Genomic DNA, 24,797 nt, shown 5'->3' on the forward strand with positions numbered 1-24,797 from the left:
TGGTTGGAGTACCCGTATACATATACGTCAAATCCTGAATGTATTAGTAACTCTTTTGCATAATCTTAAGCCCGTGCAAACTTTTTTCTCAGAAATTACGGCACCGATTATGCTGATTTTGGGCTCATTCAACAGAGAACTTCTTAATTAGCTGAAAGTTCAATTTTCAAAACCGTACATAACTCATGAGCTTCGCAATTAAAGAAAATCATATGCCAATTTTACCCCCACCACCGCGAATCGTTTTATTCAGAGAAATTATAGTCTCGGGGAGAGCTTCAGGCCAGCAGACAACAGGGCTGTCAATGTACTTGTCTCGAGACTCTACCGAGTCTCTTGATTAATAAGGTCGATCGGTTTCAATATAAATCTCCATAAAGCAGAGTTGAGTGCTGGTTTTGGATGAAATCAACTAGTGGGCTCTCGTGATTTAACAGATTCCGACAGGAAGGTTCCCAAATTCGATACAGTGCCAAAGTTCAATGTTTTGGGGTCTGCTGGACTCTGTAAAGATATCGATGGAGAAGAACTTCCGATTGCTTGAATTATATAATTACCCCTTAAAAGATCGGTACTGGTTCTGTATGCTGGATACCCCCGCCTCTTGAGGTATGTCCTGATACACATCAACTCTAACATTCGTATGGGTGGGAAAAATCCATTTCAATGATTCGCTGATTAGTTGCAATATCAGGTGAAAAATTGAGTGATTCCGATCTTGTTGAGTCCTTTCCTGTCTCCGTTCTGGAGAAGTATAGGTTCAGCGGCAGGAGGGAATTCCCTGTTAATGCTTTATAATGCATCTTGGGTGGTGGGGTGAGTGGTGCGTACGCCGTGTCATATCTTTTGCACTGCCTCCAATCTTAAGATTGCTTCGGTTCTAAATACATTGTCTTCTTTGTCCAATATGGCGAGAATGCTCCCGTGTAAAGTGGGATCGTTGACATATCGGGATTTGAGTAGAGAATAAGGATGGTACCCTCGATTTTCTCAGAAGGTGGAACAAGTACCAGTGAATATTAGAGGGGTCCTTATTTGGGGTGATTCCGAAATTTCAACCGGACTAGGCGGAAAAAATTTCTAAATAAATAATAAAAAAAAACACATGAAGTTTGTAGCCTGTAGATAAAAAAATCAGTTAAGTAAGTCTAAATTCCCATTGAAATTGAATCGGAAAATTCATTGTCCTGGCAGGAGTACTTCCCATTATCCTGCAGGGTATAAGTTCACGTACTTTTTTATTATTTATTTGGAAATTTTTTCCGCCTGGTTTGGTTCAAATTTCGAAATCACCCCAAATAAGGACCACCCTAATATGCCCCTCGAAACCGTGCAATTTTTGTCTGAACAGTTTTTTCATACAACGCTTATTTTAGGATTTATTCGAGATGGTCACGTTAAATGATTCACCCTGTATACATAATATATGTTTCAGATTTTTCTCACTAATATTAAACAGGAAAAAATGATACAGTAAGTGCATGAGAAAATACTTGTATTTTTGCCTTCAAAGTTAAAACCCTCAGGGTTTTTTTTTATGTATATCTTAAAACTTTGCAAACTTCATTTTTTGTCCACCTTAAATATGTTTTCACGAGGGGGCTTAAAAAATTCATGTGTGGCCCAAATAACGACCACCCCAATACTAACAATAAGTGGCATTTTAATTTTATGGATAACACTATTTTTTTTTTTATTTTAGTTTCCGAGTTTTTCTGTACGAATGAATATTCCAAATTACCAATAAGTACTTGGCCTCGAAATGATATCATAAATTTTAGTGCTGCACGTAACTTTCAATTAGATTGAAACTTTTTCAATTCATTTGGTTATTTGTTCGCTAGAATAAAATTAGGAGGACGGGGCCTTGGTTTTTAAGAGGATGGATCAGTCGGTATATCGCAACCGTGAGTGCGAGAAAGATAGCTGTACATTTCGAAATCGAAATTCTTTGATACACTTTGACCGATTAAAAAAAGGCTCTGTCAGCCTACGCAGGACGATGACAAAAATCGACTGACAGAGCCTTTTTTTAATTGGTCAAACTGTGTCAAAGAATTTCGATTTCGGAAATTTCAAGTGAGGTTAGTCGACTGATCCATACTCTTAAATGTTTTCAAACAAGGTCTTCGGGTGCTATAGGATTATAATGTATTTGAAATATTTTCATGGTTTCAAATAATTTTCATTGCAGGGTTTGAGAATTTTCATTTACATTTTTTCTGGTATAATGCAAAAACGGGCGATCATCAGTGTACTTATCCAAATATTTTTTTCCCCGAAAGGTTAGCAATTAGATTGACCACAATCGATACTATAATTGCTTCAATTACCTGCAAGCTGTATACGACCAATGAGCTCGTTTCGTCCAATATTGTCGAAGTCCATCACCATAACGTCGAGCGAACATTCTCTTATCTTTTCCCATGGCACGTTGAATGAAAAACCCTCGTTGAATACTGGATTGAGGGTGCATTTGAATATCGGTGTTTTACGTTTCTCAATTCTCTTGTCACCGAACTGGAGCCAAACTTTGACGTACGGATCTTTTTGACAGAAATATTAAGAATATGAATAAAATTATGGTATGCATTGATAATAAAAATAATTCAAATATGGGATAGTATATGATTAATTCAAACCACTGTCTCAAAGGTCTAATATATATTGAAACGTTTCGATATTCGGGAGGTGGTCAATTTCCCAAATATCGGAACTTAGGATTTTTCAGATCCTCTTCTCTCACGTAGGAGAGGTGTCAGTGTGCAGGTTCGTGCACTGACCGGCGGATTTTGTCAGGAGTGGGTAAAGCCTTCCGATTTTCCCATCCTGCAATTCAAGGAGCTTGGCTCGAACTCAACTTTCAAGAACGGATACTTTTGTCCGGTAGAAGAGCATCCAGTGCTCAATGTTAAGAGACTCGGTAGAGTCTCGGGACAAGTACATCGACAGCCCTGTCGTCTGCTGGCCCGAGGCTCTCGCCGAGACTATTATCTCTGAATAAAGTAAATTTCGGTGGTGGGGGTAAAATTGACATGTCTATTTCTTGAATTACGAAGCTCAGGAGTTATTTCGCAACTTGAAAATTGAACTTTCAGCTAATTAAGAATATCTCTTTCGATTGCGCCCAAAATCAGCATGATCGGTGGCATAATTGCTGAAAAAAAACTTTGCACGGGCTCAAGATTATGCAAAAATGACTAACTCATCGCTGATTCGATGTATACGTATACGCGTTCGATGTAGTTAGTGGTGTTACGTAGAAGTACGTGGAAGGAGAATGGGAGAAGGATCGCCAAGCTAACTCACTGAGTTGGCTAAATAAACGCGACACGATCCGTATACGCGTTCGATGTAATTAGTGGTGTTACGTAGAAGTACGTGGAAGGAGAATGGGAGAAGGATCGCCAAGCTAACTCACTGAGTTGGCTAAATAAACGCGACACGATCCGTATACGCGTTCGATGTAATTAGTGGTGTTACGTAGAAGTACGTGGAAGGAGAATGGGAGAAGGATCGCCAAGCTAACTCACTGAGTTGGCTAAATAAACGCGACACGATCTGTTTTTGGTATTTAAAGCACACGAGAAAGGATTTACTCCAAATTTATTTATCTGTTTACAATATCAGGTGAGAGGTAAGCTCGTACTCTACTATTCGGAGCTCTCGATCTATAAGTATTAATTCGTAAAAAAAACTTAGCGATAGTCGCGCGGAGTCGACCCTTACGTTCTCGCCCTAGCCCGATACTGATGGTCCTCATCTTGGGTAGTTCTCCCCGGACCCTCTCGGCGATGGCTTTTCTTCCCCTTTTTCATCTTTTCCCTTATCAAAGAACAGATGAGCGGGAAGGGCCTTACGCGAGACGGGACGCGTTCCTCTGGAGTTTTCCTTAACGATAGCGACATCCAGGCGCCTCCGTATCACCTGGGAAATAGTCAAAATGGTCGAGGCGTGGAAAACTCTCAAGGGTTTATCGGGAGTCTGTGCGAGGGTCGGTTAGACCGAGTCAATATGCTCTGCCCCGCGGGCGTCGAGCAAGGAAACACCGGCGTGCTGTAACGGCAACGACGTAAGCTCGCTATTGTCCACAGTGATAGTAGAGTTGTTGCCTCGACGCATTCTAATTGACTCACCGATCTCGGCCCACTCCAGCTGACCGACCGCACTTAGCTCCCTGAACGCATAATGGTAATATATCTATATTAGGGTGGCGCAAAAAAACTCGATTATTTTTTTTTCAGGGTCTCCGATGAAAATATGTTAATTTATCATGTTTCAAGAACCCCCTCCGAAAATCAACTGAAAAAAAAATTTTTAAAGGTCGCTCAAGATTTTCAAAAATTCCAAAAATTATCAAAATTTGACTTTTTTTGTTTTACAAATTTTTCGGCTCGCTACAGCGAAAATTAGTCCAGAAAAAATCAATGAGTTTCTGAAATTTTTAACTCAAAATATTCATTTTAAAAGGTCGCTCATAATTCATTTTAATTTTTATAAGCTTTGTTTTTAATGCTTCGAGAGACCTTTAAATATTCATATTCATTATCAATTGGAATTTTGAGTTCCAATCAATAAGATAATCGATGAAAATACACCACGAGACGGAGGAAAAATCGTACATAATAATGTATGATTTCACAATAGGTCGATATTTTTATTTAAACATCTCAAACAATTACAAAAGTTCAACAATATTTAAATCTACTTTGTTATGTATTTTTGTTGAGAATTGTCAAGCAAATTTCGAATTGATCAGGTTTAAATCTCAATTAGATTTTTTTTTTCATTTCACACTTAAGGAGGGTGGTGACTCAAACCATAATAGTTAAAAATGAATGAAAATTTTTCAGGACATTCTCTAGGACATCTAGAGGTCTGTGGAATTTTTTTAAATTTTTTGTCTGTCCCGTTCGCGAGAAATTAAATAATGAAGATTGTGTTCTTATACATGGGCGCTTATGGAGATTTACTCAACGACAAGTTGAAACCGGATTGTCATAACGAAAACCCAACTAAAAAATAGTTAGATTGATTTTAAAAAAATATCATTACAAAGCTTAAATCTCTTCGAACAGACACACGAAGTTTCAAATTTGTTCACTGTACCGTTTTTTAACAATCAATGTGAGAATGCCGGAATATGGGAAAGTTTTTGGTTTCAACTATAACTCAGCGACATCGACGAAAGAACTGTGGCAACGCCGCACGGAGTTTCCGTGTAAACGGCATGTCGCGATTGTGTTGGTGGAGGAAACAAAATTTATTTACGCAGTTAAATAAAAATAGGCTATTTGACTGATATAATCGAATTTTATTTTTAAAAAATCATAGTTCCTTTATCAATCAATGCAGCGGAATCTGAGAAATAGGGTAGGATATTCGTAACAAAAGTAAAAAAACATTGCAATCAGCATAACACAAATAATAATTGTTTAAATCACAGATTTTTATTCTTTAAATTATTGCAGGTGATAATTAATCAGAGCATAACAATAGGAACATAACGATAGAATTTAAATTATAATCACAGTGCTCATATTTACTGCACTTCTTTTTCGAAATGACTGATAATGCTATTCATTATTTTTTTTGGTTCGTATTACCTTTTTTCCATCACAGTCTTGTTTTTCAAGTAATTTCATTACTTGCTTTTTCCCTTGTCGATATGTTGTAAGTACGTCTTCATAGTTCATGCCTTCATAAGCCATCCTTTTTCTGATCGCTTCAGATACACAATTGCTTAATGGTTTCAGCGACTCGAAATTTTGAGGAAAATTAACCAGTTTTGTGAAATTTTGGACTTTAGATACAAGTTCATCTGCGGTAAAATGATAGTGAGCAATATTCTGAAGCATCAAAACATCGTAAATAGCGTCATGCGCGTTTTCAGGATTTAATGAAAAGCTTTTAGCGGTCAATGATCCCAGACTACAATCATTTCCAGGAAATTTCTGTCGAAAAAGAGATAAAGTGTCCGCGAAACCGTCAACTATATTTAAAAACTCATGTTTAAGAGTGACTTCGTTTATAATGCGAACCAAACGAGGAGCATCAAAACCACAATTGTGAGCAATCAATATGCATTTTTTTCCACAATTCAATAAAAATTGTAGAAATTCTCCAATTACAATTCGCAACGGATATGATTGGACTTTTTTACCATGTAAGAACATATCACGGCCTTCATTTGTTAGCCCATTAATTTTAGAAGCTGAAGAAGATATAGGGTGGTTTGGTTCAATATATTTACTGAATAACTCTTTTTCACACCTCGCTGCGATTTGTAAAACATCACAAGAAGGTTTTAATCCCGCTGTTTCCAAATAAAAAAAAATTATCGCTCGAGGTGTGTTTCCAAAAGTAAGGCAAGTTGACAATTCTGGTAGACCATTTTCCACCCTTTGAAAATTGTCTGCTTCTTCTACAGGCATGGCTAGCAAATCAATGTGACTTTCGTATGTGTCGCTTTCGTGAAGTTCCTTGGTGTGCTTCAATTGAGACCGGATTTTCTTCAAAAGCTGACGTTTTTTTTTGAATTCTGGTTTTTTTGAATTTGAAGCGCGTAGTCGATGCGATTTTTCGGTACGTAAAATATATTTGGATAAGTGAGAACCAGGACTCAATTCAATTTTTTTAAGTACGTCCTCTACATATTGATTTCTTTTATTTTTTTGGCTCACAGCACAAGCAAATCTGAAGTCAGCTGATTCAGAAAGGCTATAACAAATGGCTTTCGGTGCTTTTCGTGACATTATTCCGTTCAAGCTTTCATTTGCTTGAGTAGAAGCCAATGTCGAAAATCTCTTCGCGTTGTCTCCCAGCTGGTTGAATATCTTGATTAATGTTTGACGAAGGTGTTGATTTCGAAATTTCTCCGGTAACATTGTCGCATGTTTATAGTCGCCTGGATTTTCTGAGTAGCGATACCAGTCTCCGCAGTTTTCATGTTCATCATATGCATGAAACGGAATATTTCGAATAGCTTTAGCCATTTCCTCAGTATCGCCTTCATTTTGGGCAATTGCGTATGTAAAACAGCGGTGTAGATATTTTATAGCATCACCAACTAATCCTGTCACTTCTTTGTCATTGGCTGTTTTATATAATAAATTTCTTACTCCCTTCGATGTATGGTTCCTGTCCGATTGTTTAATGACTGTGTGGTGACTTTTATTCCTGACTGCACAAATACTCGAACTGTCATTGTCACTGATAAAAACTCCAACCTCGACATTATTTTTTTTTAGAATTTGGCTTTCAACAGACAACTCTACTGCAGCATGAGCTTCCATGGCTTTAGCGCTTCCATAGAAATTCATACGGCAGTCGTGATCATCTTTCGGGTGGCCTTTGTCACAATATTTGCATTTTCGATTTCTCGTTGTGTAATCTAAAACAAGTCCAGTTTGTGAGCCTATCGATGCTCCATAGCCATTGAGGCTGTCATAGTTATGACCGGAAGCCCTAGTACTATATCCCATATCATAAGAAATCATTAAGCGTACTACATCATCAAAACTGATATTCGTAGAATTCTCAACAGGAATTTCAGGAGATGAAAGATTTTGGGCAACTGATAACATCGATGTCATATTCGATGTCGAAGGAAAATCCTGTGAATTAAGCGTAGGTGAAAGCAATGAGGTGAAGGCATTTTTGTCTAATTGTGTGCTTGTTTTTAATGTATCAACAACAATGCCACACGATGCTTGTATAGGCAGTGATTGTTGCACAGGCACAGCGACAGTTGACAAAGATACTCCTTGTGGTTCAATAACAGAAGGTGGTTCTATGTGGGTTTCTAAAACATTCGTAGGTGGAACTGAAGCTGGATGTTGTGATTTTTCTAGGATCGTAGCTGATAAAGATTCTGCTCGTGACGTGAGGGACGCAGGTAAAGTGACAGATTGAGCCGCAATCTTAGGAATTAAAAATCCAGATCGGAATTCTTCAGGCCTATATTAGTAAAGAAAAAAATAAATTTTAAGTAGAACAAAAAAAATTGGTAGATTTACCGAACAAGATGAAAAAGTAGAATTATATTTTTTTCTTTATTATTGTTTGCAATTATCGTTGCAATTTTTACTGTTTGCAATAATTTGCACTTAACAATAGAATACAGTCATTGTGTGTTGTTGAAACAATTTGAAACACTTGCAGCTGGTAATATTTCTGTGGTCAAGTATTAATTGATAAGACTGACAATCTGTATAATTGACTCAAAAAATATAATCTTTCTGGCAAAAGTCATAGCAGATGGGAAGGTATTTCATTTTGGTCCAACTTTTCATCATTAAAATTATATAAAATTCATATCTCTAATTTCACAATCATAATTTAAATTATTGTTCATTTTTTTCTATCGATATATCTAGATATTAACAATTTTAACTTTTTTTTCAAACATCCTAACGTACTTCAGTAGTAACGTTTTTCCGACATATTTTTTCGAATGCATCAGTTGGTACACACTTACAATTTTTTTTGTAGTTCCTCAATTCTTTGTATTGTCAAAGTACGTTCAAGCTTTGTTGCTTCGTCACAACTTTCCTTCGCAACTAGCTCAATGACGGGTCCCACTTCTCTTTCATATTTCTTGAACGTCTTGGAACACATATTTGGGATGTTCATCGACTGCAATAAATTATTCACAGCAGAGTATCCTAAACCAGTATGTAGCGTACCTGGAAATTGTATAACAAATACATTAAATTAGTAGCAATATTTTCACAATGACATAAAATTATCTAAAAAGCAGAGAAAAACAATGAATTTGCTCACCAAGGGCTGTTTTACTGTTAATGTCGAACAGAAGTTTATCTTGTCCACTGAGATGTTGTTTTCCAGACAGTACGTTATTTAACAACAGGCAATTATGACATCGGATGGAAAAAATAGAACCCAATCCTTTTTGGCTTTCTTTTTCTATATATTCCAGAGCCAACAGTTGTTTGCAGCAAGTGCAATACATGTATTTTGCCATAACCTCCAATTCGACGATTCGCCGTCCGTCAATCATACATTTTCTTTCTTCCGCCTCGTGTGCAACCAAATTATAATCTTTATTCCGTCTTTTGCCGGTTTCTACTTGTTTTAAATGTCTGTTGTATTGTTTTTCCGTGCACATCTTTCCTTTCCACCGAAATTTTGAGACGTTTGACATTTTGTCGGTTGTCTCTTTCACCACACATTGACTAGTGAGGTTAGGTAGCGCGGAATACGGGCGCTCAGAGCATGGCAGCCAACTTACTATTTTATACGGTTCAAAACTGCACTGTTGCCGCGGTATTGGCGTTTATTGAAGATTATATAATAAAAATGTATCAAGTAATTCAACACTCATTTGAAGTTATATTTACATTAGAAAACATACAGGTATAAAAAAAAACGAAATTCATCACAGTTTAAAGCGATAAATACGCGTTTTTATAATCGGGAATTTCAATTTCTAAGCGTTGGTAGGGGTCTGTGAAACCTATGCTTCAACATAGAGGTACCCCTCTTGCCGCCTGCCCCTCAAAGACAGTCACCACCCTCCTTAAAGTATTTGTTAAACTGGATTTATTTGCATTTGGGTATGTTTTACGATTCTCTTCACACTACTTGTAATACTCTTTGCATTTCTTCTTCATCTTTTATAAAGTGTATATATGACTGCATCAATGAAATGCCGTGCTCAGCTGTATCATTGACTACTTTCAATGCACGAACTGTATTTAAACTCTTTAAATAGGACTGATTTGAATCCCAAGTCCTAGGATGGGCTTTCAAAAACTGTTCATCCAGATTTAATACCTCAAAAAAATATTTCGTGTTTTTATTAACGAAATGATATATTTCTTTACCAGTAACATCAGTTTCATGGATTTCAACACGATTTACTGTGTGCGTCACGTTTCGGCGCGACCGTTTCGACGCGACTGTTTCGGCGCGGTCGTTTCGGCGCGAGACGTTTCGGCGCGAGACGTTTCGGCGCGAGGACGTTTTTGCGCGAGAATGCTCCGGATCGAGACGTTTTATGTTTTATGAAATCGTCCAAATTTGTTAAATAGAATTGTAAAATAGGAAGCATGCACACAATAGAGTGATGCAAAAAAATTTGCACACCTTAGCCACTTAATGAAGATAAGCAAAATATACAATACAGAAAACAGCCGTTAATCAGAACCATAAGAGGGAAAAAATACATGGAGATACAAGAATAAAAGATGAATGAAGAGCAAAATTGAGCGCAATGTATTTTTACATTAGTAATATTACATATTAACATTTCTGAAAATAATTTTTAATTGTAAACATTATGGTAATAAAAAATTTTGCGCGATTCCAATCAAATACTCTTTCAAAGTTCTGTTGTTAAACTGTCGAACCGTATGCGCGATTCGAGCATCAGCTTCTACGTATTTCCGTCTTTTATACGGTGGTGGGATTCCTTTCAAAAATTCGGCATAATGAGCATCTCTCACTTTCTGAACTTTTTTCAAACCATCAATAAATTTCCATATCGATGGATGGTGAACATCAAGCTCCCTTTGCAAAACGCGATGTGCTGCTTCCGCGTAATTATTTGTTCGATTTTGCCCAGACAAAACTCGATCGTGAACGGACCAAATATCAATTGAAAATCGCGGTTCCGAACGTCTGCTGTTCCGGTTAAATCGACCAATATCCTAAGAATGATAAAGAGCAACCATGGAGGCAAGCAAGCAAGCAAGTACATGCTACACTAAAAGCAATTTAAAAATAATATGCAACAGCAACATATAAAAACAAAACTAATATTGAATTATTAGAAGATAAATACAGAAACTTAATAAATTAACAACAATAAACAATGACCCAAGCAGGAAAAACAAAAATACAGAAGAGAGCGTGTGCAATCTAACCGAAATTCACATGAAATAGATGATGCAACAAAAAAGTCTATTGTTTGATTGTTTCTTTTAACATTTTCATTGTACACTTCTTTAAATAAATGAAAAAAGAGCTCGAAAATATCTCAAACCAGTCCAAAACACACTGCAGATTTTGTGGAAGGTGTTCATAAAGACTTTGAACAGCGTTTTCTATGCGATCTGTAGGTACGAATGCCAAAGCAACAATCATTCGTGCTTGTAATGCGAAGTTTGAATTTGAATTATATTCCGCCAATAATCCTTCATTTCCCAATTTTTTCTTTATATTTTGGGCAAGATGGAACAAACAGCCGTGAATCCTTGATGTCGGAAACGTCTCGGTTACTGCATTAATTATTGCCATTTCATAATCGACAGCTATAGTTTCTGGTTCAAAATCCGGCCAGACGGATTTTACCAAACGGAAGAGCCCAATATATGTTTCCTGTTTCTTGTTTGGTAAAAGTGCGTAACGTACCGGAAACACAAAGCCTCCCCGCTCGACAAGGATTACAAAAACTTGTGAAAATAAGGGTGGAGCTATTGTAAATGTTCCATCCATATACACAGTTTTCATTAAATTACTCCACTGCTGAGCGTCTTCTCGCCCAAATAATAAGATGCGTTGTTCATCACTTCCAGTATCTCCCAAAAGAAATAATACTTTTTCATTTTCGGATACTTCATATACTTTGTACATTTCAGGTATCTCGAGTGATCGTAAATCTGCTGGTGATGGCGGCACCGCATGAAAAGTATTCCGTTTCCTTGCAACAATTTTGCGTAAAGCATTTTTGGATGGCAATTGGCCTTGAACTGCGGTAGATGTACCGGCTAATGCATTTGTTATAAGTTGAGCTGGTGTTTCCACCGTGTAAACAGCTCGTCGTTTTAGAATATTTTTTGTTTTCTCTACTTCTATTTGTGCTACGTTGGCACCATGGGTGAGCTCATTTAGACTTTGCAAAACCTTCAAAAACAAACAAAAATTATAGAAAAATAAGTGAAAAACCGCGCGCTCTTTCTCTCTCTTTCAGTGAACACTATTATTAGTATTATAAACATGAAAATTTTACCTCATCAGTCAATACACACGTGTGCAAACGAGCTTTACATCCATCCGACTTGAAGGAACATCTCCAGAACTTTTTCTGCCCACAGGCACTAATCTTATCGAAGATAAACGAATGACCAGCATGAATATATTTGGGGCGATCTCATTTGGATAATACATTGTTTTCCATGATAAAAGAATAGAGCACTTTTAGAGAAAACAGTTCTTTACACAACGACGAACACTGGTAAACTGGTGATTCGAGAACGAACACATTGTTACACTATTCCTGTTATTGCGAGACGACTTTGCATGTAGTCTTTCTGAATCGTACGAAGGTCAATTCGCGTGAAATGTTTTTGAAAAACAGTATTTACGTTTCTCCTATTCGAAAATAAATCCACTGAATGAATATGGCATTCCTTGCCAAATCGACCATAATGAAATAAAAGTTATTTCGTAGGATACGGGATGAAATGGTACTCATGATGACTAAATTAAAATTTTAATAGTTATTCTCGGGGGGCTTCGCCCCCTGCGACCCCCATCGCCCGCGTTTCAATAGTATGCGAACATTTAACATCGACAAAGTGTGTGTGGGTAAATGGTGATGGATCGCGTTGGCTAACTATTTATTTCCTACTACGCATTCAGAATAGATATATGAAAAATCTTGGTTTCTATTTTCAGTGACAAGGAAAATATTCTATGCATAAAAAAAAATCGTCATTTTTTTCAGTATCGTAAAAAAATAAAAAAAACGATGAATTCGATAATTCGATCTCATGGGCGTGGCCGCACAGCCGCGCCAAAATGGCTGGCGCCGAAACGTCCCGCGCCAAAACGTCCTCGCGCCGAAACGTCTCGCGCTGAAACGTCCCGCGCCAAAACGTCCTCGCGCCGAAACGTCTCGCGCCCAAACGGCCGCGCCGAAACGTCCTGCTCCGCGATTTACTGGCTGCCTGGATTGTTTTTTTAAAGCTGACACCATTTTAATCTTCGTTTCGACTGATACTTCTTCATCGAAAAATGCTAAATCCCAAAAGTTCCCCTAGGGAAAAAAAGGTCGGGACAAGTACATTGACGGTCCCTCGTTTCCTGATTATATCACGAAACGTGTAAAAAAAATTCCATAAAAAAAATTTTTAATTGAAGTGTAAATAATTACAACAAAACAATTCGAAAAAAATGTCACACCGATGCCTCATTCTTTTTATCTTATTCTAAAAGCTTAATCAATTAACAAAAAATTCCATCTGAGTTACGTGTAGCATTAAAATTTATGATATCGATTCAAGGCCAAGTATTTAAGGGTAATTCGGAATATTCATTCTTATGGGGGAACCATTAGGAACTTGAGAGAGTTCTAATGAATCAAAAAATTAATCAGTAGACTACATACAGGTATGGCGCCCCCCACTCCTATCCCTACTCCTTCCCCCACCACGCAACCCATCCACTCCAAGCTATTTTTTCCCACTCCACAAGTAAATAGCTTGGCGGACAGGTGTGAGGGGTGAAGGAGTTTACCTTATTAATTAAGGTAAAAATGAAGATGATAATGATGATGATGACGAATGACTATGGAGGTAATAATTTATTTTCCGAAAAAACGTGTAGATTTAAGATTTTTTACTTTATTTTTTTGCAGATAAATTTAAATATTACAGGAATTTTATTGATTTTAATTCGATTGGAAATTATTTTTATTCGTTCCGCTTCTTCTTCTTTCTCCTGAAACCGAGAAAACCCATTTTTTAAAAATATACTTTCTTGTTTTGATGAAGGAGGTTTTCATGTTTTAAGCAAACTTATACTTACGGGTCTTCTTCTGCTTCTTTATCGCTTTCCAGAATAGCCACTCTCTTGAACTCATTCTCCAATCGTCGTAGGTTTGGAAGGCGTGGAGATTCGAAATCGATGGGTCCATTTCAATTTCTTTTTTCCTCCCTGAAAAATTTAAAAAACGAGATGCTAAAAATACTGCATACGTAAATAATATAGAACAAAATTAGAGAACGATCAAATCAAATAATTTTTTCACGATTTTCAAATTTATGTTAATTACAAAAATTGTATGTTCGACATTTAAAAATAACAAACGTTTGTGGAATAAAACTAGAAAAATAAACTCACCGTTCCACGTGGTCCACATCACTTCTACTTCTTTTTGGAAATGTCACGTCGATCCACGAGGACGGTTCAGTTTTTCGCTTGAGGAGCTTTTTCGCATCCCTTCTTTTCTTCAGGGCTCGAGAACGTGCGGCGTTCTCCCGATGCTCGATCTCCGTCGCTCCCCGATGATATCGCTGCACCCTCGTCCAATCTCGTTGATGATGATGGTAATGATCGTGGATGGTATTGTCATACACCAATTCCACCCACCTTACGCCATCCGTCACATAAACCCTCAATTTCACATGAGGTAAAGGGTCCGATGGTGACACATAATCGTCATAGTACAGAGCTAGAACGAAAAAACTAGGAATGAATTACGATCTCACATTAGAACTTTTTATTTTTCACCTTCACTATTTTTTAAACTTTCAATTTACTCATTTTTGAAGTTTTTTTCACTCCAGTCGTACACTTTGGAAGCAGAATTGTTAATGAGCTCTAGATCGTCAGTCTCATAGGGATGGATGCTTTTTTCCCACTCCTTTTTTCTGCTGAATCTTCGTTTTCATGTCTTAGCTTCAGTCCCACGCTGACACCAGGATTCGGGTTCGTGCTGCTATCTTTTTTTACTTGAGTTTTTACTTGAAGAGATTTACCCGTTTATACGCGTAACAATTGAAAAAATTTATATGTAAAGTTATGCTAGTATGGGATATTATTTTGTTCCTGGTGGTGTTGGAACCGACGCGGGGATAATGACGAGCTCATGACACGTAAAACGAAATATGAAAAGAATATTATTATAACTGATAATTTCAAAAGCCAACTCTTCGGACCATTCGCGCGACGCTCGTCTTACGACTTCTTAACGCATTAGCGACTTGATTACGACTAACTCTTTTGAAGCTCTCACGCGCGGTCTCGCGGCGATTGCCGAAAACGCTCGAACGATTGTTCGCTACCGTCGTCTTTTCCCGATTCCTACACTAGTATTTTTATTTTCAGCCGCTTATTGATGAAATCTTACAACTAAATATTATTTCCAAGAAATTTAAAGAGATTTTCCGTCGTAGACTGTTACGAGTTGACAAATTTCAAATCGGAACAATGTAGTGATTTCAGAAATCCCTGCTTCCATCGAATTTCGAACGAAAACAGGGTATTGCTCACCCATTTTTTCCTGAGTTTCTTTCATTATTTTTCCCAAGTAGTCTTCTGTCTCAAGGATTCGCATTACATCCCGCTACCCGCCGCTTGCAATGTGGAGATCATGGGTGGTGGAGATTATGATGGTCACACACATATTTACTGCTGTACTCTCACGCTCAAATTTTTGTACATGAGCGTCGATGCACTTGCTGACTTCTTTCAACTTCTTGAAGGTCGATCGCTGTAGGATAATATTGCACTGTCGAACTCCGGTGGGAACCTCTCCAATTGCTGGGATACTTGCGTTGCTGGAGCAGACTGCAGATTGGTGAAAGCGGGAGGTAAAAACGGTGCAATGCGATCCATGAACGATTTTTGTTCCAAGCATTCTTTCACCGTCCCAGCGTGGCCCTCCAAAATAATGTGAAATTCGATCATAATCCGATTTACAATTTTGCCATCACTCGATATTGAGAGTTACTCCGATGAAAGAATTTGTCAACAATTTGATGGTTGGCATAAGAATTCCGGTTTTAGGAGAAAGCTCAAAACCCGATGCAATTATTTTTCCGAATGAATTATTCATCCCGTAAACAACTCCCATCACGAGCTAAGATGACGTTGATGAAACACGTTGCACCTCCGTCATTGTTCCGGTATACTCCATTTCTTCGATGCTTCAGGTTTGTAGACACTTGAAATAATGATAGCAGATCGGAAAAAAATTCCGATTTATATATTTTCCCCCACCTCTCACCGTCTCAATCACTATATGATTGGATAAAAAAATTGTATTTTTAATTATTTTTCGAGGTCAAACACCGCCTCCGTTTTTGCGGTAATATATACATATATCTGTTATATATACTCTCATATATTTATATATATTAGGGTGGTCCTTAAAAGGGGTGTTTTCGAATTTCTTTGCTCCCAGGGGCTTAGATGCTTCCAAATTAATAAAAAATATTTCCCTGAAAATTTGAGCTCTTAATATTAACTCTCAGATAGTCCGCATTCCAACCTAAGATTCTTATGGAAATAACGTGAGAAAAATTCCTTTCGTTCTTTAGTATTTCATAACTCTGAGACAAGTAAATTCAAAATTTCGAGACATACATATTTTCATAGAGAATTTGACGCTCTACAAAAAAGGTCTCTAATGATTTTTAGCTAAGTCTATTGGTTTAAGAGTTATTTGACCTCAAAGTTTAATTTTTTTTCTCATTATCAATATTATCAAGGACATTTATCAAACCCTTAGGGAAAAAAAAGGTTGAGATAAGTACATTGATGCTTCCATATTTCCTGATCATATCACGAAAAATGTAATAAAAGTTCCTTAAAAAAAATTATGTAGCCAACTGTAAATAATTTCAACAGAACGATTGGAAAAAATTTCACAAATTTTGAAAAAAAAAACAATACATTAAAAAAAACAAATCGCAATTCGTTTGTAAAGTGGAAAAAATTCAAATAAAACATGAGAAATAAAAAACTGAAATATCGCACTTGAAAACATTTTGAAAAACGATGCCCCATTTTTCTTATCTTATTCTAACAACTAAATCAATTAAAAAAAAATCCATCTATGTTACTAACAGCATTAAGATTAATAATATCATTTCGAGGCCAAGCATTGTCTAATAAATTGAAAAAAGTTACCACTTGAGTTACGTGCAGCATTAAAATTCATGATATCAATCGCAGGACAAGTAATTTATGAGTAACTCCAAATTTCAACATGGAATTGTTCTAAGAAGTTTTTAAATCCGAAAAAATCACATGCAAGCTAATCATTTCTTACTCTATGGTGGCAGAGACTTATAAGAAAATCAATTCTCTTCAGACTTTCAGGATCATCTGGTATTATTCACAATATTCGACGTCGATTGGATCGATACAAATTATGTTTAAATATGAGTTAAAAGCACTTGTCCGGCCCATCACTTTCCATTAAAATTGTTTATTCAAATAAAAATCAGGGCTCTTCTAGAACTGATGGAGCACAAATATTCATGCAGAGGAAATTTAGAGAGTTATCTTCAAGTAATTTTCCCTTAATTGCACTAATGTAAGAAGAATGGAAACAAATTGTCCTGTAATATACAAGGGATGTTATTGTGCATTATGTTATTACTACGCGAAATAAAAATGTTTCAAAAATATTTTATTCGTCAGGGTGTTGCCATCGTAGTCTACGAATTTCTTTCGTTCGGAAAACGTACCCCCGCGTTGTTTGATGGAAGAGAAAATGATATTTCAGAGTTCGGTCGAATAAAGCATACTTTGTTCATAATTTATTACGAGCGTTCCCGTCATTTCCAACCGATTTTAAATCTAGTCGGAGCTCTCGGAAGTCGAGGATTTTTTTCATTGTGCAACACCGGAATGCAACAAAGAATGCTCACGCTGTAAATCAGTAGAATGTAGGGGTAATGGCGAGCCACTCACCCAGTGTAATGACTGCAATCGTTCATTTTTTGGAATACAGTGTTTCGAGTTGCATAAAAAAGCTAGAGCTCGTAAAGTCCGAGGATGTAAAAATAAGCAAGAATCTAGCGTTTGCGAAATGTTGAAAATTTGTCGCTCTTGTTCTAGACTTATTAAAAGCTGGTGCAAAACACCTCACGAATGTGGAGTGTCGTTTTGTAAAACATGCAAACGCGTATGCCCCACATCGCATAATTGTTATATTGCTCCGTTGAAAATTAAATCATTTGATTGGAAAGAATCAACGGAGCGAAAAAATTTAGTATTGCAATTTATTTTCTATGATTTCGAAACGCAGCAGCATACACGTTTACGAGGAGATAATTCTTCTCGTGTTCATGAACCAAATCTCTGTGTAGCTCAACGTGTTTGCCTCACGTGTTTATACGATGAAATCATAGAAAATGAATGCGAAGTTTTTGGCCAGAGAGAATTTGTATTTCCCGACGACCCTGTAGGAAATCTTGTGAAATTGGCAATTAATTCAAAATTCGAGAAAATAATTTGCATAGCTCATAACGCTCGAGGATTTGACGGTCAATTCATACTCCGTTATCTCATTGAAGATCAAAAAACTCAAATGCCTACACTGATAATGAGAGGAACAAAAATAATTTCCATGAGAGTAGGAAAAATTTGTTTTCTCGATAGTTTGAATTATTTGTCAATGTCTCTCAGTGCGCTACCCAAAGCATTCGGATTGGATGATATTGTGACAAAAGGTACATTTCCTCATCTGTTCAACACTCCAGAAAATCGAAATTATATCGGATCGTTACCAGCTCTGCACTTTTATTCTCCTGACAAAATGTTTACTGCGGAGCGTAAGCGGTTCATGGCATGGTACCAAGAAACGAGTGACTCTGGATATATTTTTAATTTTGCTGAGGAATTTTTGCGATATTGTCGCGATGATGTATCAGTGCTATGTCGAGCATGCTTAGCTTTTCGTAAATTATTTATCCAATGCGGTAAAGTTTGTCCGTTTACTGAAAGTTGTACAATAGCATCAGCATGTTCATTGGTATATCGCAAAAACTTCCTACCAACAGATAAAATTGCGCTATTACCTTCTGGAGGTTATCGATGGGCTGATAAACAATCTCGTAAAGCTGTTTCGTGGCTCGTATGGCTCGAGCGAGAAAAAGGTATTATTATCACACACGCTGGTCGGACACGAGAGCAGCGTTTACCCCTGGGCTTACCTCCAGTAGACGGATATTACGAGGAGAACAATATTCGTCATGTCTTACAATTCCATGGTTGTTATTGGCATGGATGTAAACGTTGCTTTCGTATAAATGGAGGCAAGCGAATGCGTTGTGATGATACAATGGATCAGCGATACGAGCGTACTGTTGCAATATCAGCACGAATTAAAGAGCAGGGATTTTTACTAACAGAAATATGGGAATGCGAAAATGATGCTATATTGAAAAATAATGATTAAATGGCTGAATTTGTGATAAATCACCTTATGGTGATTTCAGAACCGCTTGAGCCGCGTGAAGCCTCTTTTGGAGGAAGAACGGAAAATTTTGTAAATATGTACGAAGTAACAGAAAGTGAAAAAATAAAATATGTAGATGTATGTTCATTATATCCATGGGTATGTAAAACTGGAAAATTTCCGATAGGACATCCTAAAGTGTACGTCGGTGAAGAGTGTCACGTTCTCATTGGACAAAATAATTCTTTAGAGCGTGTTGAGGGCCTGGTCAAGTGTACCGTTTTACCCCCTCGTGATTTGTATTTTCCGGTTTTACCATTTCGAGCTCATGGAAAATTGTTATTTGCTTTCTGTAAATCATGCTGTCTGAATTTAGATACAAATGGCCTCACTAGGCACGTATCTTACTGTATTACACGTCGTAAATTTGGCAGTACGAAATTACGCGCTATGACTCTCTAACTCTTCTTTTTGGGGAAAATTTGGACAGCGTGAAAATCAAACTAATACTTTGATTATTTCTACGCGTGCAGAGCTCATGGATTTATTAACAAGTCCAGAAATTGAAGTTACAGGAATATTACCTGTAAATCGAAGAATCATGTATGTAAATTACAAAAACACTGACGAGGAATAGCCTCGTCATCGCTTACATTCGACCATCGCTTACAGCTAATGTTGTAATTGCTGCATATACGACGGCACAGGCACGGCTCAAACTGTATGAATATTTGGAGGGACTTGGTCGTCGTGTGTTGTATTATGACACCGACTCGTGCATTTATGTAAGTCACGAACGAAGTGATGAATATCAACCTCCGGTCGGACAATTTCTCGGCGATCTGACTGACGAGTTAAGTGCGTACGGAGATGGTTCATACATCACTTCGTTTGTGTCGGGTGGACCAAAATTCTATTTTTTTATTGTGCGTAAACCTGATGGTACCACTGTAGAAGTATGTAAAGTTAAAGGTATCACGTTGAACTTTCAAAATAGTCAACAAATAAATTATCAAATGATTCGTTCATTTGTAATGGGTGAAAGGAGTGCGCCAATCGTTTTGAAATTCGATGCAATAAGACGTACCGAGTTCCATCATGTAATTTCACGCGAAGAAACTAAGTCATACGCCCCTGTGAGTGTAAAACGTCAAAATGATAGGGAATATTGTACTCTACCCTACGGTTTTGTTCGAACGACGGTACGAGAGTGAATTAAGTAATGAAATAAAACTTCAAAAAGTAAAAAAGGCACGCCAAGTATTAAAAGGTCGCGACCGTAGTTTTAAATGATTTTCTATTTTTGCATTGTCAATAAAAAAATATGAAAAAATTATTAACTATGAAAAATCATAAGATCTATTGTAACATATACAGTGAATGAATTACGTTTCTTGTAGGAATTCAGAACTTTGGAAATAAAAAAAAATCAGATCATTTTCTAACGTAGCCAAGTACAGTGAATGAAATAAGGTTCCTGTGGAATTCATTCGTGTACACTTTTAGCCCTTAGCACTCACTTCTTCAGGAAAATTTTCCAGCAAGCGTCACAGAGCAATAAAGGATTCCAGAATGATTCTGCAATTTTTAAGAAATTATCATCTGTTTTTATGCTAGCTCAGGTTATAAACTTAAAACATTTTACACAATATGATACAAGAACCTTTTATAAAGAAAAGCGCAAATACGTGTACAAGTGCATGCGTTGTATCTATGCGATGTATTTGTAACGATTAAGCGTATCAGTCCGTAGAAAGGAAAGAGAGGGAGAGAAAGAAAAGAGAGGGCGAGAAAGAGAGAGAAAGGGAAACCCGAAATTTGAGAGAGGACACAATTCGTTAGAACATCGGAAAGAACAGAGGTCTGGTTCGATCTCTTATTTTAAAGACCTGGAATCGAAGTCGTTGGACACACCCGAAAGAATCTACATCGAGGCACCTCTCCGAGGATCGACGTGACGACAAAGATCCGTCAAGGAGCAGTTGCCTAAAAAGGGAGATCATCTGGATGTATCCAGCCTCCCCACAATATATAATCACGGGAATTGGTGGAAACGACGACTACAGCACCGATCAATCGAGAAACAACAGGTCGAAAGAATTTTTCTTACACAGCCGTTTATCTCTCTCTCTTTCGAAGTCGAATCACATCGTAATATCTCCGAAACGAACATTGTAAAAATTTTAAGAACAAGGAGTAGATCGCTATTTTGTGACTAGCATTGATAAATTTATAATATTTGTAAGAAACCAATGTTTTCCTTATGATTTCATTTCATTGTGTGAAGAATAAAAGAGAAGAATCGTTATAAACTGCACAAATTCATAGTCAATATTAAACACAAACTTGGCGTGCATGGTTTTCAATCGGAAGCTCGGCGAAGGAATGCCGCATCCGACCATATATTTGAAGAAAACTTGAATATCCACTAATGTAATTGTTTTTTAATTTGCCATCCCTTTTCCATCCAACTATTTTATTGAGTAGTCCGACGTGAGATCCCGCGCTGCGTACATAAAGAAAAATATGCATTCTGGACTAGTTCGACTGATAAATTCATTACTCCAAATGCTTCCTATTCAACGCGTTTTCTTTTCTCAAATCAATTTTTACACAGCTTACTCCTTTGTTCATCCATTCCAGTACTTGCGTAATTCATCCAATCATCTGCCCATTTGGTAAAAAAATGAGTGTACGGACAAACGAGTGAAAGTGACACGTGGATAAATTAGAATGCGTATGTTCATGAAGGAATGGCCGTATCTATCCAAACAAGATTAAGGCATATAAAAGGATTAATTCGTTTCATTTCTTTATCCGTTCGTTTGATTATTCAATTTTATCCATAAATTTCAACCATCTATATTGTTTACCAAATCATTATATAACAGGGCCTCTCTTATTTTATTGGAAGATCGGTTTTTTCACAATCGTTCATACAATACTAATTAATTATTGTTTTCGTAGTAAATTTGAACAATTGTCTCTTTCCGAGCTTCCGATTGAAAACCATGCACGCCAAGTTTGTGTGTAATATTGACAATGAATTTGTGCAGTACATCGCATAGATACAACGCATGCACTTGTACACGTATTTGCGCTTTTCTTTATAAAAGGTTCTTGTATCATATACTGTAAAATGTTTTAAGTTTATAACCTGAGCTGCCATAAAATCAGATGATAATTTCTTAAAAACTGCAGAATCATTCTGGAATCCTTTGTTGCTCTGTGACGCTTGCTGGAAAATTTTCCTGAAGAAGTGAGTGCTAAGGGCTAAAAGTGTACACGAATGAATTCCACAGGGACCTTATTTCATTCACTGTACTTGGCTACGTTAGAAAATAATCTGATTTTTTTTTATTTCCACAGTTCTGAATTCCTACAAGAAACGTAATTCGTTCACTGTATATGTTACAATAGATCTCATGATTTTTCATAGTTAATAATTTTTTCATATTTTTTTATTGACAATGCAAAAATAGAAAATCATTTAGAACGACGGTCGCGACCTTTTAATACTTGGCGTGCCTTTTTTACTTTTTGAAGTTTTAATATTTACTGCTTTTTGAGAGACGTGACAACTATATAGGAACCATATATCATTCACTGTATTTAGCAACTTCAGAAAACGATCTCATTTTTTTTTATATTTTCAAGTTTTGTATTGATAATACAAATATAGAAAATCATTGGAAACTACGGTCGCGACCTTTTAATACTTGGCGTTCCTTTTTTACTTTTTCAATTATTTTTTTTCTAAATTCCCTTATTTTTCAGGGGCGGGACAATATCTATTTAGGAAAAAAAATACATTCCTCGTTTTCAATGAAATTTTTAAAAACGATTTGTTTCAAGTTGAGTGCTTTTCTCTATGTGACAAAAGCAATCAACACTAATGTAGAGCCAATTTTTCTAAGTAGACGGACGAAAACTGTGCGGTTATGTTCATGTGACTTGAAATCTTTTAAAAGCAATAAGGGCGACGATTTTGATTATACATTCAACAAATCAAATTTTCCAATGAAAGTGTGGGAAATTCCTATGCAATGGGATGATGTTTTAATTTTCTATTCCTTTTTTTGAAAAGCTCCACTTGTTTACTTGGAAAAATGATTTTTGAAACTATCTTCTTCTCATTCATGGATTCCATGTTGACATGGATACTGTCAATGGTTTGCAATGTCCAAGGAGATATTTCCATGGTACTCCATGTCTAAGACCACAGCTTTATGGTTATTGGTGTCCAGTGATATTTTTTCATGGTCTTCTGTAACGTCTGAACATGCCTCGTTAATGTAAACTATTGAATCGCAGATATAGATATCGATAACTATAAGGAAATATATCGTAAACCATTGTACCGTTTTTCTAAATATCGGGAAATATAAAATTGTCGAATATATATTGAAAAATACGAAAACCCTATGGTCGCCAACCTAGACATCGAAAACTATAGAGCCGTCGACCGAGATATCGAAAACCATGCGGTCGTCAACCTAAACATCGAAAACCTAAGAAAAACTCACCACACTATCGGATACTATGGAGCCGTTGACTTTCATATCGGAAACCATGGACAAATTCACCTCAACGTCGGAAACTAGGAAGCTATCGACCGGGATAGTAAAATTTATGAAGCTAGTACACGAAAACAATGGGAAAACATACCTGAACATTGAAAACTACGGAGCCGTTGAGCTAGACCTCGAAAAGCATGAAAAAACATACTAGGACGACGAAAGCGATGGAGAAAGCCATCGAAAACAATGGAGCCGTCGACCTATACCATGAAAACCATGGAGAATCATATCCAGACATCGAAAACGATGGAATTGTTGACCTAACATCAAAAACCATGACGGAATATACCTAGACCACGAAAACCATGAAAGAACATACCTAGCCATTGAAGGCTATGGAGAAATATACCTGGACATCCGAAACCATGGAGGAATATACATAGACATTGAAAACTATGTAGACACATACCTAGAAATCGAAAAGTATGGAGTCATCGACCTAGATCACGGAAATGGAAAAACATATCTAGAGAACAAAAACTATGTAAACTCTGACTTAGCCATCAAAAACTGTGGAACCATCAACTTAGACCACGAAAACCATGGAGAAGCATACCCAGACATCGGTAACTATGGAGCCGTCGACCTCGCCCGCGAAAATCATGAAGAAACCACGAAAATCATGGAGAAATATATCCAGACATCGAAAACCATGGAGGAATATACCTGAACCACGAAAACCATGATGGAACATACCTAGACGTTGAAAACCATGCAGGAATATACCTAGTTATCAAAACCCATGGAGGAATTATCCTAGACCACTAAACCATGGAGAAGCATACTTGGCCATCGAAAACTGTAGAGCCGTCGACCTCGACCGCGAAAACCATGAAGAAACATGCCTAGACATTGAAAACCATGGAGGAATATACCTAGACCACAAAAATCAGAGAGAAACATACCTGGACATCGAACACGGTGGAGCCCACGATCTCGACTGCGAAAACCATGAAGCAACATACCTAGACCACGAAAACCATGGAGGAATCTACCTAGACCATAAAAATCATGGAGAAACACATCCAGACATTGAAAACCATGGAGGAATATACCTA

General features: G+C 37.0%; 1 protein-coding gene and 1 long non-coding RNA gene across 8 annotated transcripts in view; both read right to left on the reverse strand.

Moving 5' to 3' along the window:
- The window catches only part of Syt7 (Synaptotagmin 7), a 620,424-nt gene that overhangs the window by 30,178 nt on the left and 565,449 nt on the right, over positions 1–24,797 (reverse strand). For all 7 annotated transcript variants that reach the window (XM_043430280.1, XM_043430284.1, XM_043430285.1 and 4 more), the window contains one exon: positions 2,334–2,546. In XM_043430280.1, the coding sequence (XP_043286215.1) occupies positions 2,334–2,546 (213 nt within the window). The remainder of the gene's footprint in view (positions 1–2,333; positions 2,547–24,797) is intronic.
- Positions 13,663–14,721, reverse strand: LOC122417053 (uncharacterized). Its single transcript, XR_006262222.1, has 3 exons — positions 14,089–14,721; positions 13,774–13,902; positions 13,663–13,686 (listed from the first exon to the last, which is right to left on the reverse strand). It is a non-coding gene; the product is annotated as an uncharacterized lncRNA (long non-coding RNA).

This window comes from Venturia canescens, chromosome 10 (assembly GCF_019457755.1).
Source record: "Venturia canescens isolate UGA chromosome 10, ASM1945775v1, whole genome shotgun sequence".
Taxonomy (NCBI): Eukaryota; Metazoa; Arthropoda; class Insecta; order Hymenoptera; family Ichneumonidae; genus Venturia; species Venturia canescens.